The 15,494-nt window shown below is 35.7% G+C and overlaps 1 protein-coding gene across 6 annotated transcripts in view; it reads right to left on the bottom strand.

Moving 5' to 3' along the window:
• LOC117335125 (ubiquitin-associated protein 2-like) overlaps positions 1 to 15,494 on the bottom strand; it is a 39,378-nt gene that overhangs the window by 23,275 nt on the left and 609 nt on the right. For 5 of the 6 annotated variants that reach the window (XM_033895052.1, XM_033895055.1, XM_033895050.1 and 2 more), the window contains exons 2-19: positions 13,879 to 14,034; positions 13,683 to 13,763; positions 13,250 to 13,360; positions 12,748 to 13,105; positions 12,191 to 12,218; positions 11,823 to 11,914; positions 11,256 to 11,305; positions 10,652 to 10,752; positions 10,311 to 10,419; positions 9,411 to 9,920; positions 8,825 to 8,979; positions 8,342 to 8,558; positions 7,980 to 8,085; positions 6,475 to 7,511; positions 5,009 to 5,168; positions 4,509 to 4,594; positions 4,116 to 4,193; positions 3,649 to 3,739 (exon numbers count right to left, since the gene is read on the bottom strand). In XM_033895052.1, coding sequence (XP_033750943.1) covers positions 3,649 to 3,739; positions 4,116 to 4,193; positions 4,509 to 4,594; positions 5,009 to 5,168; positions 6,475 to 7,511; positions 7,980 to 8,085; positions 8,342 to 8,558; positions 8,825 to 8,979; positions 9,411 to 9,920; positions 10,311 to 10,419; positions 10,652 to 10,752; positions 11,256 to 11,305; positions 11,823 to 11,914; positions 12,191 to 12,218; positions 12,748 to 13,105; positions 13,250 to 13,360; positions 13,683 to 13,763; positions 13,879 to 13,995 — 3,487 coding nt within the window. In that variant the 5' untranslated portion in view covers positions 13,996 to 14,034. The remainder of the gene's footprint in view (positions 1 to 3,648; positions 3,740 to 4,115; positions 4,194 to 4,508; positions 4,595 to 5,008; positions 5,169 to 6,474; positions 7,512 to 7,979; positions 8,086 to 8,341; positions 8,559 to 8,824; positions 8,980 to 9,410; positions 9,921 to 10,310; positions 10,420 to 10,651; positions 10,753 to 11,255; positions 11,306 to 11,822; positions 11,915 to 12,190; positions 12,219 to 12,747; positions 13,106 to 13,249; positions 13,361 to 13,682; positions 13,764 to 13,878; positions 14,035 to 15,494) is intronic. The other variant, XM_033895053.1, reaches the window with a different exon arrangement.

The raw sequence follows: 15,494 nt of genomic DNA on the forward strand, positions 1-15,494 counted from the left end.
AAACATAATCTGAATAATTATAGATTTTATTTGAATTTGACAAATTTATCCTCAAGTCAATTGGAGAAACAATAAAGATCTTATACTAATTTCTCAAAATCTATTAACCCTTTGCCACATGCAGGTTATAACACTTCAGCACTCTGTGCCAATAGTGCAAAGATACATTGTTGCAATGCAACATTATTGCGCTGACTGAAATATACATACACCATCTCAATGGCAGTTTTTGAGAAATTAAGCTTTGTTTTCATTAATTTTTCTAAACCTAATTTTGAAAGTGAAATAGTTGTTTTAGACATTTTTAGTAAGTTACAGATATGTTCAGAATTTCTTAAATTTTAATTCTGTGTTATTTTCTTTATAAAACCAACAACACATAACCACGAAATCAGCTGTATACAAACAGAACAGACAAATTTCAAAATATTTTGACAATGTAATTTATAATTCATTGAATTCCTGTACATGAAATGATTCAACATTAACACCCAAATGAAACAAACTGAATTTTCAAAGTTTTCACAAGAGTATTTCAACAGTTCAGGCTTAAGCCTAGAATATTTTATATCCGATGTCGCGACGAAGGAATGTGTATCCGACCATTTTGGGTCAAATCTACCTTCGTTTTTCAAATGCCAGCGAGCGTAGTTATTAGTGTGTCGAGCTATGGTGGAAAACTGATTCTCATTGAAGAAAAGGTAGAAATAATCAATGGGACTTGCAGTATCAACATCAAAAGTTTCTGGAAGTACTGGCCCCGTTTCCCTAACAAAATCATTTACTGTGATCGGCGAAAAATCTCGGTCAACATTACCTAATGGCGGCAGTACAACTAGTCGCCGTTCGTCCTCATTTTTGGACTCGTTATCTGTTGACAGTTCATTTAGAACATCGTTAAGATCAATATCTGACTCAATGTATTCAGGTCCAAAGCCATCGAACTCTAAATTATCATCATCGTCGTCAAAAACGTCGCGCAAAATCGTAGCCACAGCCGCCTCGTTGTTGTCACACTTTTCTACACTCATGACTCACACTTTCTAGGTTAATTTATTCAAAATCTTTCGTATGAATGACGTGTACAAATCTGATTGGTCGATGCCTTGATATCTTCTTAAAATAGTATCAGGGATTTCCAGATAGGTGTCGCTCTCAATCACGGGATTTTCCATGTCTAAGTTTACCGAACCGGCATGGCGTCGAAAGGCGCTTCCATTGAGATAACGTAGAGGCGTCGAGAAGCGCTTACATGGAGATAATGCAAAGGCGTCAGGAAGCGCTTACATGTGGCAAGGGGTAAAGGCGTCCAGAGGCGCTTACATGTGGCAAAGGGTTAAGGGCTATTCCAGTAAAACATCTACCCTACTCCAGATTTTGTTTAGAGGTACCATCCATAGAATTTATTTAGTAAATTACATAGAAGTAATAGGAAAGTAATCCAACCATGGATAGAAGTGATTTATTTGGGAGTCCTGGGGTCAGGTAGATATTTAATGGAATAGCCTTAACATTTTAACTCAAAAATACAACGGAAAATTAAAATATGCAATCTGTATGATGTTTTGAGGTGTCCATACTACAATGCAACTATGTTCCAGGTTTGTTTGAAAAAAGCATAAATCTATTTTGAGAAACAGACCTCACACAAAAGTCTAGATTCCTTGTTCCCCTAATTTCCGGAGTCACTTGACCATAAAATCTGACTCATATTCAGAAAATGAAATGTTGAGATCTATGATGTCCATTATGTGATCTACCTGTATACCAAATTGGTTCAAGTTGAATTTATACTTTTTGCAAAACTGATCAAAATGGAACACAAAAGTCTCAATTCGCAACTTCATCTCAGCGAGACAAAAATTGGGTGAATGCTATTAAGTCAAGTAAAAGGGAACTAAAAATGTTGTAGAAAAGGGGTAAAATGATTCCAACAAGGGTTGATTCCTTAGGCTGGCAATTGTGTGCTACCAGATTTTCAAACAGAGTCAGCCTAACTCATGAACCATTTGCAAGTTAACCATAATTGTACTATATGCCAGATTCTCAAAATCTATCACAAGAGGCCCAAAGGGCCTTAACGGTCACCTGAGATTTGAAATATTTCGGCCAACTAAATTGACCCTTTTTGGCCCCACCCATCAGTCCTAATGGGGTCAGTCTATGAAGAGTATTTGATTCTAACATATAGTTGATAAGACGATTTTTGAAATTTCAGTCAATTTGACCCTTTTTGGTCCCGCCCACCATCCCCTGGGGGTCAACCAGGGCCAACATGTACATAACATCAAACTGTAATCCCATGCTGATAATTTGAACCAAGTTAGAATGAATTCCAATACAAATCCAACAAATAATAGTCAAAAATGTGATTTCCCTATATAAACTATAGTAAAGTTTACCCCCTCCCCAGGGGCAAACGTGAGACCCCAGGGTCATGAAATTCACAATTTTGGTAAAGCACCTTAAGACCCTTCCATCTATGAAGAGTATTTGATTCTACCATATCTGAGAGTAGAGAAGAAGATTTTTGAAATTTCAGTCAATTTGACCCTTTTGGCCCCGCCCACCAGCCCCTGGGGGTCAACCAGGGCCAACATGTACATACCATCAAATTGTCATCCCATGCTGATAATTTGAACCAAGTTAGAATGAATTCCAATAGAAATCGCACAAATAATAGTCAAAAATGTGATTTCCCTATATAAACTATAGTAAAGTTTACCCCCTCCCCAGGGGCAAACGTGAGACCCCAGGGTCATGAATTTCACAATTTTGGTAAAGCACCTTAAGACCCTTCCATCTATGAAGAGTATTTGATTCTACCACATCTGAGAGTAGAGAAGAAGATTTTTGAAATTTCAGTCAATTTGACCCTTTTTGGCCCCGCCCACCAGCCCCTGGGGGTCAATTAGGGCCAACATGTACATAACATCAAACTGTCATCCCATGCTGATAATTTGATACAAGTTAGAATGAATTCCAATACAAATCCAACAAATAATAGTCAAAAATGTGATTTCCCTATATAAACTATAGTAAAGTTTACCCCCTCCCCAGGGGCAAACGTGAGACCCCAGGGTCATGAAATTCACAATTTTGGTAAAGCACCTTAAGACCCTTCCATCTATGAAGAGTATTTGATTCTACCATATCTGAGAGTAGAGAAGAAGATTTTTGAAATTTTAGTCAATTTGACCCTTTTTGGCCCCGCCCACCAGGCCCCTGGGGGGTGGGGACCATATAATTCACAATTTTGGTTGACCTTCAGCCATAGAAACTTTCTGCCAAATTTCATTGAATTTTGTTAAGTGGTTTTGGAGAAGAAGTCGAAAATGTAAAAAGTTTACGGACGCACGACGGACGACGGACGACGGACGACGACGGACAAAAGGCGATTAGAATAGGTCACTTGAGACTTCGTCTCAGGTGACCTAAAAATGTAATCATATGTTTATTTGGCAGTAAAAGTATACCTTACAAACAATATTATTCTATATTAAATGCTGACATATTTTTGTTTGGAGATAGCCAGCCTTATTGAAGAAAATTTTACTTTTTCTGCATTCCCACATTATCAGATCATATATCAACTACTTTAGAATATAGCAATTTTTTATATTGATATTTTATATCAACACCTCATACCAGAATATGGCACATTTCCCAATGTGGTCTGGTCCCGTCCAGTCATGGTAGTTGGCACACCAAATCCTGTCATATCATAATTGTAATTTGCCTGCAATGTAACAATTGTCAAAATAGAAAATGGCACTACAAACTACATCAAGTGATGACAATATGCAGTCAAACATGATAATATTGGACCCTTGGAGACTTGAGGACCACCAAAGAAATGATTTAATTCAGATAGTACCGTACTAAGCAATATACTCTCCAGCATCCATCATGCAGTGAATTCCTTCTTTCTGAAGTCCTCCAATAGCTTATACATTTTGCTGGAATATTGTCTTATAATAATTTACTTTGTGCCAATATTTTTTGTACTCAGTAGTCAACCTACTTAATTTAATTCACATTAAACAGATCCAGATGTAATTTGTTTATATTAATTTTACTATAATTCAAGTTGATGAATAAATCTGTACACTCACCAGGGTAGGGGGTAATCTCTGTTGAAGTTGAAGCTGAAGCTCGTCTGTGTAGCTTGCATACAGGGGCTGTTGCAGTCCCTAAAAGAGCACAAGTAATAATTTCATACATAAGCCAAATCCATCCCGACTGGGGAATGTTGAAATAACAAAAAATATTAAGTTCTGTTAGTATTCAACAATCCTCGACACAATTCTAATTCTGAAATAATTCTTATTTGACTTTTCCCCCCCAATTTTTATCATGTTATTTTCATAATTTTTTTTATTGAAGATTGGATTCCATAATATTGCAGGGTTCTATTAATCCATAATGTCTTAGTAAACCATTCAACTTATCTTCTCACCAGAGAGTATCATATAAACCATGCAAGGATGGGGAGGATGTTGACTTACAAAGTATGGCGGCATTGTTCCCTGTCCCATAATGTACTGATGACTTAGCAGCACACCGGGAGGCAAACTTGGAGTGTTCTTTGTGGCTGTAAACATTGCAATATCTCATGTAGACAAACTTCATTGGCAATCAATAGCTATGAAAGCTAAATCATTATTGTAGAAGTGATTATGTAGACAACAGATAAATTTTTCTTGTTGCATTAATTATTTCAGTCTATTAGCATTAATAAGACAGTAACTTCAATTTACGAATGAGTAAAATATCTATACTGATAGTAATTCATATAAAACGATTGCAGTTGCGGATAGTTTTTAACTGCAGCTCATGATCAGTAACCACATAATTCAAACATTAAGTTCATATTACAATATTGAAGGACATATTCATGACAACCAAACAAAACTACAATACACTGGCAAGATTTCGCCCAAACCTGAAATTATCAAAATGTTTATCTTTAAAATTCCTGTGTTTACAGACCGAATTGTATACTCACTGCTTGTTGACGGGGCAGTCATAACTTTGGTTGATCCAACTGTTGTTGTCAATGCAATGGTAGACACAACAGCTGATGGAGTAGTTGTTCCTGTTGCCAAAGATGTCGTTATTGTCGTAGTCGTTAAATTACTCGTCGTTGTAGATGTCGAACTGTCATACTGAAAGCAACCAACCATTAATAAGAACTCGGAAATTCCATGTTTAAAACTTACACCCCCCCCCTCTATTCTTATTCAAGTAAATTAAATATAATCTATAAATTTCATCAAAAATCTAATTTCTGGCATTTCAAATTACTTGTCCTGTGCATGTTGGACAGAAATAGATTCTACTGTAATATTGAAATCTGTATAGTGATACATTGGCATTTTTCAAAAGATTACACATTTTATCTACAATGAAGTGTTCTGGCAAAGTTTCAGATTTGAGGAACAAGTAAAAGTGTTTACATTGGTTTGAATTGATAAAACAATTCCAACGTAAATACCTTTGGTCAGTTCAATTCTTGTTTTGACTGCTACCTACTTATCACAATAAAATGTTCATTCACTTGTTAAAAGATACAGAAAATGACCTTGAACATTGGTCAGTTGACTTCTCGTCTAATTCCAATAGACTTTTACACCATAAGGGTAAAATATCTACCCAATAGGACGACTCTAGATTTGTCAAATAGGGACCACCCATAAAGTGAGTTAATTCAAACAGTCCCATATAATATGTGGCATTTTCTCAGCACCTACCATGCATAGATTTGGTTTATTACTGGAGTCCACCCATTAGATAGCCTTATCAAATGTATGGTAAATTGCTGCAATACTCTATTAAACCTAAACTTTGACCAAATTGAAGATAAATGGCCAACAAGAATGTCGGACAGAAACTGCTGTCTCCCCTCTATAAATTTGTCTCTAACCATAAAGCTAGCGGCATCCTATGGACAAACTCTCTATATATGTAGATCACTAATTGTGAATAAAATCATGATTCATCAATATAAATAAATCACAAGCACACAATAACTGGTTCATAAGAATCGGTTGAGATAATAATCCTACTATGCAGATTTATGTAGAACAGAACCGGATTCCAGTATACGTACTAAATCTATCTTATAATAAAAGAAATTTTGCAATTTTTTTTAGTTCAATACATTAATGAAAGTTTTTTTTTTTTTACTTTATCCAGATATTCTATTGTGACAGTGACCAGAGCCTGGTATTATTTTCAGAAGCTTTCATAACAATAGAATTATTTGTCTTTCAAAACCAGATTCGGGTTATATGAATGTTTCCTGAAAAGTGGATATTTCTCATATCGGGTGAAGAAATATTCCCAGTTTCAAATAAATTTGTAGAATGTAGATTTCCAAAATAATCTGCACTACACATATTCCAAAATTTAGAATCAGCTGATGATACACATATAAGAAAACCGTCACATATAAGCATTGAGCATTAATACCTGTGGAGATTGTCTAGTATCTAAAGGTGAGTCTTTCACTGTCATCTTTGACAAAGTTTCACTGATCTTGTTAGCAGACACTCCTGACAGTGGCGACGTTTGTAAGTTTGATGGCAAGCTGTTTTGGTGTGGTGATGCACCATACCCCTGAGAGGTAGTGTACACCGACTGTGTTTGTGTGGCCGGCGTTGACAGAGCCGATTGACTGTCTCTTTGGTAAGAAGTTGCACTAGACTGTGTGACAGATGTCTGGAATGACGAGCCTGTCTGCGAGTCTCGGCTCCCGCTAGTTGGATATGACCCTGACTGGCTCACACTGGCTTGAAATGAAGCCGACTGCGAGTCTCTACTAACACTTGTAGGGTAAGAACCAGCTTGTGAGTCGCGGGCACCATGATAAGAGGATGAGTTTGTCTGTGGTTGATATGATGTGGTCTGTGATGAGTTTCCTTGATGATACAGAGAGTTTTGAGTGGAGTGAGATTGATACGAGTTTGTGGCCGATGACGGATACAGATTGCCTTGATTTTGCTGGCTCGACCCACTGTAGGAGCCACTTCCACTTGAGTAAGAACTGGGATTCTGGAATGATGACCCAGTTGACTGTCCATAATTTTGGAATTGATTCTGACTACTATGGAACTGATTCTGTCCAGACTGATACTGATTCTGTCCACTTTGGTACTGATTCTGTCCACTAGGGAACTGGTTCTGACTAGTTTGATACTGGTTTGATCCAGTTTGATACTGGTTCTGGTAAGAGCCTGGCTGTGATGAGGATGAATGTGAGAATCCTGATGTACTTGAAAGTCCAGCTGAATTTGAAAGACCAGAATTATTTGAAATTCCTGTGGAGTTTGAAAGCCCTGCTGCATTGGACAGTCCAGCACTACTTGAAAGCCCTGTGGCACTAGATCGACCAGAATTGGTGGATAGTCCTGTCTTTTGCGATGGATATGTTGTTGATGCATAACCTTGCGTAGATGGACTGTAGGAACTTAAATTAGTGGAATCAGGCTTGGAAGTTGCCAGTGGTCCTGGAAGTAATAAGGGTCACAGGTAAGTTCAACACCCAAAAGGTTCTGTATATTTAATTGTAATCTTAACTTTCAAGCATTTACAATAAGCACTTCAGTTATATTATTGCCATTTAGTGGGAAAATTCTTGTAGTAGGATGTCTTAAATATTTTACATAAATGATGGAATTTGATGAAAGAAAAAAATTGAACTATAGCAATTGTTTCCCGGTATAGAAAAATTCTGACATATTGAATGCAAATATCAAACCAATTTGATATATATACATATATCATAAGGGCTATTCCAGGAAAACATTTATCCGACCCCAAGACTCCAGCTTTTGTAAGGGGTACCACCCATAGAATTTATTTACTCAATCACATAGAGCTTATAGGAAGGAAATCCAACCATGGATAGAAGTGATTTATTTTGGAGTCCTGGGGTCATGGTAATGGAATACCCCTTATGATTAAATAGAATTTACCAGATGTTAGATTACTGGAGGATCCTGGATGCTGTGAGTTGATCATTGGACTGGATTTCCGGTCGGACTGAGATGGAGGGAAAGGAATAGGCTCTGGCGGACTCATCTGAAACATAATTACTGGAATCACACACCAGACACAGTATGCACGGAGGTACCACAAACTTCAGTTAAATCATACACATACCAGCATTTAAGATTGCTTTACACCAAGTAGGAAACAAGTTGACACATGGATACATTGCTTATACACAGTGAATTAATGTAGAGTATATCTGCAAACTTAATATCCAGAACTATACCTGAAAAGATTCAAATAACATAAAATCTAATAGTATTATAAATTTAACTAATATATGTACCTTGCTCTGGTTGCGTGATGCAGAGTCCTTCTTGGTAGGGGTGGTGTAGGGAGAGGCATGGAAAATGTTTGTCCTAGGAGAGGTCTGGTCACCACCCGACATAGCAGAGGTACTGTTAGCTGGAGGCGTGGTCATTATGGAGGAGGAGATCACAGACTCGCTTGGCTTACTACTCACCTGCTGAGGGGGCATATGACCACTTATGGTTTGAGTTGTACTGAAAAGGCCAGTAAAAACTTGAGATCAGAATTATATAATTCAAACTTGGTATAAAACAGTTAGAGTATCATTAATTATATTTAAAACTTGATGGCATCACAAATTCCATCTCATTTGAATAACTTAAATTAGGATTCAAAATCTTCTTGGAAGCACTTAAACTTGTCAGCTTTTAATAATGAATGCCTAAGATGAAAGAAAACATTTAAATTAACGTAAATAAAAATAATGAATACTTTTGAGAAAGAAGAAAACACTGATTACCTGCTAGCACCAGTACTGGTCATGTTGTTTGTAACAGAGGATTCTCCACCAAAACTAAATGGTGATGAATTATCAGATCCAAATTCCCATGTCCCAAACTGAACATCTAACCTTGTTGTCATGTGTCCAGGCATTTCAACTGCAGAGGCTGGAATCTAAATATACAAGGAGCAAAGTCAGCACTGAAATATTCCTACTTTTCACAGGCAAATAGGATATCTCAATATTAAAGCAGAATCCTCTGTCAAATAGTAATTTCATGTTCAACCTTGATACTTCTAAATCCAAAATTGCTCATGTAGATCTACAGATCCTGTGTTCTGTCTGTAGCCATACAATTTTTGACTGCATTACTGTTACTAGTTACCAGCTAAAGGTTTGCTGAAAGTAAATTCTTACATTTTCCTTCTTTGCCTTTCTAAAACTTAGTATATTTATACCAGACCGAACAGATTTCTACTAGACATGTCTGGTAGTCAGACAGAGTTTTTCAAACACTCTATTAATAAAGTTAAAGGTATAAATACTTTGACAAGCATAATGTTAGTGACATGGAAGCACCAACCAGTACCATGATTACTCATACCTTTGATGGTGGTGGCAATTTTGTTCTTTGGGACTTTGGTCTCTGTTGTAAACCTGACTGTGAAGAGGGTACTGAATCCACCTGTCCACCACTGTTTTGTTCTAGACTCGAGCTGTATACAGATCCTGTGTTCTGACTGAAGCCAGATGATTGACTCTGACTATAGGCCGATGTTTGGTTCTGGCTGTAAACAGACGATGGACTCTGACTGTATGTTGCCTGACCTTGACTGAATCCAGAGGAAGTCTGGCTGTAACCAGGAGGACTCTGACTATAGGCTGACACACTCTGGCTGAATCCTGAAGAACTCTGGCTGTAAGAGGTCTGATTCTGACCAAATGACGAAACCAATGCATTAATGGCATCAGAGGAGGACTGTTGCGAAACAGAAAGCTGATTGGATAGCGATGATGAGGGCAGCTGGTTCGACATAGATCCAGTCTGCATATGATTGGTCAAAGCTGAGCCACCAAGCTGATTAGTGAGATTCTGTCGTGGAGAGGATCCAATCTAGAATTTGAAATAAGCAAAATATTATGAAAGAACATTCGTTAGCTAATTAGCTATATATATATAATAAGAGAATTATACAAGATCAACATTTCAAAATTGTAAGCAATGGTCTCTTCATCTATCCCTTCTAATGGAATTTTCCAAAAGAAATTTAATACCAGAGGTGCAATTTTGTTTACAAAGACCCATGCATCTTACTATAGCTCCAGATAAATTATTCAAATGTCATGAACACATCTGATGCATAACTAAAACATTGTGGAACTTCCGTAATAAATTGTTTTTAAGAAAACACTTTGGTTTACTAAAGAAATTGAACGTTCAAAAAATTGAATGAAATCAAGAAAATAAATCCAAAATGAAAATTTCAGAAGTCAATATGCATACCCCTATAGAATTTTTTATACTTTCTGTAGCCTGCTGGTTGTATTGTGTAATGTAAGCTGGTTCTGATGGATCACTGGTTGGCTTCTGTAAAAGGGCCCCCAAATCTAATCTGCAAAATAAAACATGCTTTCGTTAGACCAATCACTTCAATCACTGAACAAATTTTTAACACATATCTTTATTAATGTAGGAAGAAGTCTTTTATCTCCAGTTCAGAAGTAGAAAAGTATTTACTATACTAAAGTTGCTTGAAGACAAACTTTATATTTATCCTGGGAGTGAACTGGATGGAATGGTCGATTTCATCTTATTTTCATCAGGTAAACAGACATCTATTTTACCTTTGTCCAAGAGTATTTGTACTGTCAGCCATAGGTGTTGTGTTCTCAGATATTGGGTCTTCCTGTGTGGTTGTTGCTGTGAATACTTTTGTCTCAGACAACTGTTTAAAGAAAATTTGAATGATACATACATAAGGAAAATACTCTCCTTAGAAATCACTGGTTGCTGTTTAACCATCTCCCCTACACCTAGCCAAGTACAGAACATGGCTGGATGGTATCCTTTTTTTACTCCAAAATAAAAATATGTTTTCTATTACACACAATTTTGGTGTTTCTCGTATCTTGGCATGATCCATTTCATATAAAAATACTATTGCTTCAATGTCTAGTGTTTTACTAGTTAAGCGGCTAAAACATTTGGTTGGTAACACGTTCTACACAAAACCACCCAAAAAATCTGTAAAATTGTGATAGTAAAACACCTTGTTTCACCGAACAGACAAAAAGGAATTCTAGGTAATGATGTGATGTTTCCACATGTGTCCTATATTACAGTGTTAGATTTAGAAATATAATGCTTTCCTAATATTACACTTCATTAGCTTACCGAGGCATAGAAAGGCATCTTTATTCACAATAAAATATAATAATAAATCCTTACACTTCCTGTCCATGTATCTTCATTCCAGTCTTCCACAGATTCCCAATGACCTAGAAAAAGCAACAGGCACAATCAGGGATGTATAATTTTGAAATCTCTGGTACATATATCATGAAAGATGTCTTGAGAGTGGAGTATGTTTTTGACTTCCCTGAATCAGTAAGGACTTCTCTGTTTGGAAGACATGTTTGCTTTAATTTATTGAGGCATATGTTTGGACTGATAAATTTTGTAATTTGATAAAAAAAATAGCTAAACTAATGTTGAGGAATAACTGAAAACATTGCATTGCATGAGTGTAAACCATTTTGTTACACAAGTTAAAATTGCTCCTGTTTCATGAATCAAAATCACTCCTTTACACATAATGTTTTACAACCAATTAAAAAAAAACAGAAACCTTTGAGACGTTTTTTTAAAATGTGATATCTGGGGCTGGGCATCTATAATTTAAAGAAAATTATAGACTTCTTGTATTAAGATTTTTTTTTCTTCAAAATTACAATTTATCAAAATATATATCCACACATAAATTTCGTGCAAATGCTGTAAAATATAGTATCTTACCTGCTGCGTTTTCCTTCTCTGCATTTGCTGCTGTTTCATTTGTCCATGTATCAATTTGAGGCCCCTTGTCAAACCTAGGATTCCTATTAAAACTACAGAAATAAGGTTATGCTGAAATGTCAGTCATTAAATAGAAATTTTTACTTTTGTTCTTATTATACTAAAATAATTTATAGAAAACTGAACTGTTTCAAAATTCATATTTGTCAAAATTCATAGATATACAAATTGGTACAGGATACATTAGATATAATATGCTTACGCACTTCAACTTTTCTATTATAAGATCTAACATTGAAGTAACTGCATACTCTCAATGACATTCATAGGTATAAATTTGAAAAGTTTGGCAATCATTGCAAACCTACCTCCCCCTTCCTCCTCTTCGAGGTCCTCCTGTACAAAACAAAAACAAAATTGTTATTTTCTCCATTTTCCTTTTTAAAACAAAGTCAGAAGATTTTTGGACATGATTCAATACTAAAATAAACACAGAGCAATAACTTTTTTCAAATAAATCTCGGGGAAAACAGCATTACACATTTACATTATAAAGCCTTCCAAGTTTCAATGAGATTGGTCAAAAACTGACAGGAAATCTCTGGACACAACAAAAATACTGGAACATATAAAAAAGGCAATAACTTGTTTGAATAAATTCTGGAACATCACCAATCTGAGCAGATGATATCAAAAGTTCAATGTAAATGAACCCATGCCCAAAATAAGGAGTTTGTGTGACAAGAAATGCAAGAGATCAAGTCTGAACAATTTTTTTTCTTTGAAACTGAAAACTGAAAAAAGTTCAATTCTTTTTTTCAATATTGCTTATCATATGCACTATATCAAGTCTATTAAAACACTATTCATTAATTTTGTGGAACTGACATACACATGCTGAAATACTAACAAGCAATTTACTTACCCCTCCCTCTTCCTCGTCCTCTACCTCTGTTATCTGTATCTCGGTCTTTGTCAAAGGTCCCAAAACCATTTTCTTTATTGTCATGATCATTATTGTTGTCCCTGTTGCCCCTGAATCCACCATCTCCCCTTTCTCTTCCTCGGCCACGAGCCAAACGTGGTGGGCGACTGTCAAATCGACGACCTCTGCGAGAAGTACCGTCTGGTCTGTTATCGCCGCTTCTGTCTGGCCGTTCACGTGGTTCAAAGTTCTGTTCAGTTTTGTCTGGCTTTTCATCAACATTATTCTGTTGTGGTTCTGTCTTATTTGGAGGATTTGCTCTTTTCTTTTTCTTTCCACCTGTTTCACGCCATTCACCCTAAAATGTTGAATGAAATAAAGCATGATATTCAATGAAAAATCTATTCAATTTGTAACTGTCCTTGTTATAAGGGAAAACAATCATAATGAGGGAAAAATATTAAGAAAATCAGTAAATATAAATCCTTCACAACCGATATACCTGATAATGTTCTCCCTCTAAAAGCATGTTAATTGCTCCTTCAGTATCCTGTTGGCAATCATGTAAAGCTATTTCGCACTCCACCTGGGTTTTGCCTGTCAGATCAATAATCTGAAAAACAAAACAAAAATATATGAAAAGTTACACTGTATTTTCAGAACATTTTCATTTAGTACAGGACTTATGTAAAAATCTACATTCACAAATTAAAACCCAATTCATTACAATGATGATTACATTCCCCTTACAAAATTAGTAGTGAATGCAGAACTCCTTTACTTGCGATATCATGAATGCTTAACAATTTAATAACCTGAATTTTATCATGATCCATCTTCAATAGTACTTTTGTAATGGCATCATAAAAAAAATATGAATACCGTAGTTTTTAAAACCATAACATTATGCAAAGGTTCCATCCTTTGATACTTACTTGTTGTACTTTCTGTCTGAATATAGTTTCATCCTCACTGATCTGTGAGATCTGTGCCAGTCGTAACTGCTCTGGTGTTGCCTACAATGAACATGTATAAAAGTATTAATTTGTTTCAAATCTCTATGGTATTAAAGGGTGCAATAATTACAAGTTTGCAATTTGATCATCCTATGAAATCTTTTTTTTTCTCTACCTGGTGCATCTTTGAAGTTTCATCTGTCTTTACTTGCGGCCTTGATGCAGCTTTCGCATTTTTGTCCTTATTGGGCCTGCTGCTAGCACGGGATGTGCTCACCGCTGTGCTCATCATATACAGTATTTACACAACTCTATATACAATAACAGGTATCTGCAATGAAGTTAAAAAAATATTTTGAGTGTTTAAGAAATATTTTAAGCTTTAGACAGTTTTGAGACAATGTAAAATGTGCATTTTTTTCACAACTCGAAATGCAGATATAAATAATGGCATATGTGCAACTTCAAATCATCCTCAAAATTTTAGTATAAATGCTTCACAAGTGCTAACTGCACTTGTCTTCAAAAGAATAGTAAAGGGTTTTAACTAAGGCAGGTTATTATTACACTACCACTTTTACAATAATGGAACAATCCATCAAATCATTCTAAAACATATTCCCCAAGCTATTTCTTTTCCTTTTTAAAATACCTTGAAAGGTCAATTAATGGACTTGTTTCTGCATCATGGTGAATGCAAACTAGTGTGATATATACTTGTAAAATAAGCCCGAGTTATTGTGCAAAAAGTATCCGAGGCCAGAAATTTTAATAATATGGTGTATATGTGGCACAACACTCAACAGCTTGTCATTGAACTTGAATATTTTGAGCTTCAACAATCTCTTATTAATGCTTTACTGCCCTGGATGACAGAAAATGGTGTGCAATGTATAATATTGTTAGATGTATATAGATGGCCATGGTGTATCCCCATGATTCATTATGATATATAGTTGACACAATCTTTAGCACAATGAATGAGTTATTTTTTTACCGTTGTAGTGATACTAAACTCCCTTTACATGTAAATGTATTTAATAGTCACTGTGTTGTAGTATTGTATCCAGTTTATGGTCTGAACATCTATTGCTCTTCAACTTGTAGCAAATACTGCTCAGTAATAGTTCTACAATTTTGAACAGTTTTACTAAAAGCATTTAAGTATTTTCCTCATTATACTGGCTTGATTAAACATTAAATATTTCAATCCCCTTCATCATCTATCACATATCCTCTGTGTGTGACTTATGATAATGTAGTAAAATATTTTCATATTTGCTCATGGTGTTCATACAAAAGTCGCATCAAGCTAAAGGATATATCTACAAGTTCTAATCAGCTCAACTTCGCTGGGTTTTTTTCCAACACATTTGACCCTGAAGACAACATAAACTGTGGTTGTCTCCTTTTCCTTTAAATGAGGAAGATGAATGAGTCTCCAAATGTTAATGTTTTTGACCCCCAGGTTCCATTCAGCTGCTCTACTATCAAGGACAAGGGAAACTACCTCCAGCAGTAGCACTATGGTTGATTGAATGCAATCTAAACTACATAGATTAGATGCAGGTTGTTTGTTGTTACTTCTTATAATTAAAACCTACCACTTTTTAAGTGGATTAGAGTGATACATGTGAAAATCAGCACGATGCAATTCACTATGGTCAATTGGGTTTGATTTATACTATGATCAGAACATACGGAGACGAGGATACATCTAGATCTATCAACACAATGCAAGTTTGCTATTTATAATCATAATGCTACGCTTCAGTATAGCATTACTAGCTA

The sequence above is a fragment of the Pecten maximus genome, chromosome 9 (genome assembly GCF_902652985.1).
Source record: "Pecten maximus chromosome 9, xPecMax1.1, whole genome shotgun sequence".
Classification (NCBI taxonomy): Eukaryota; Metazoa; Mollusca; class Bivalvia; order Pectinida; family Pectinidae; genus Pecten; species Pecten maximus.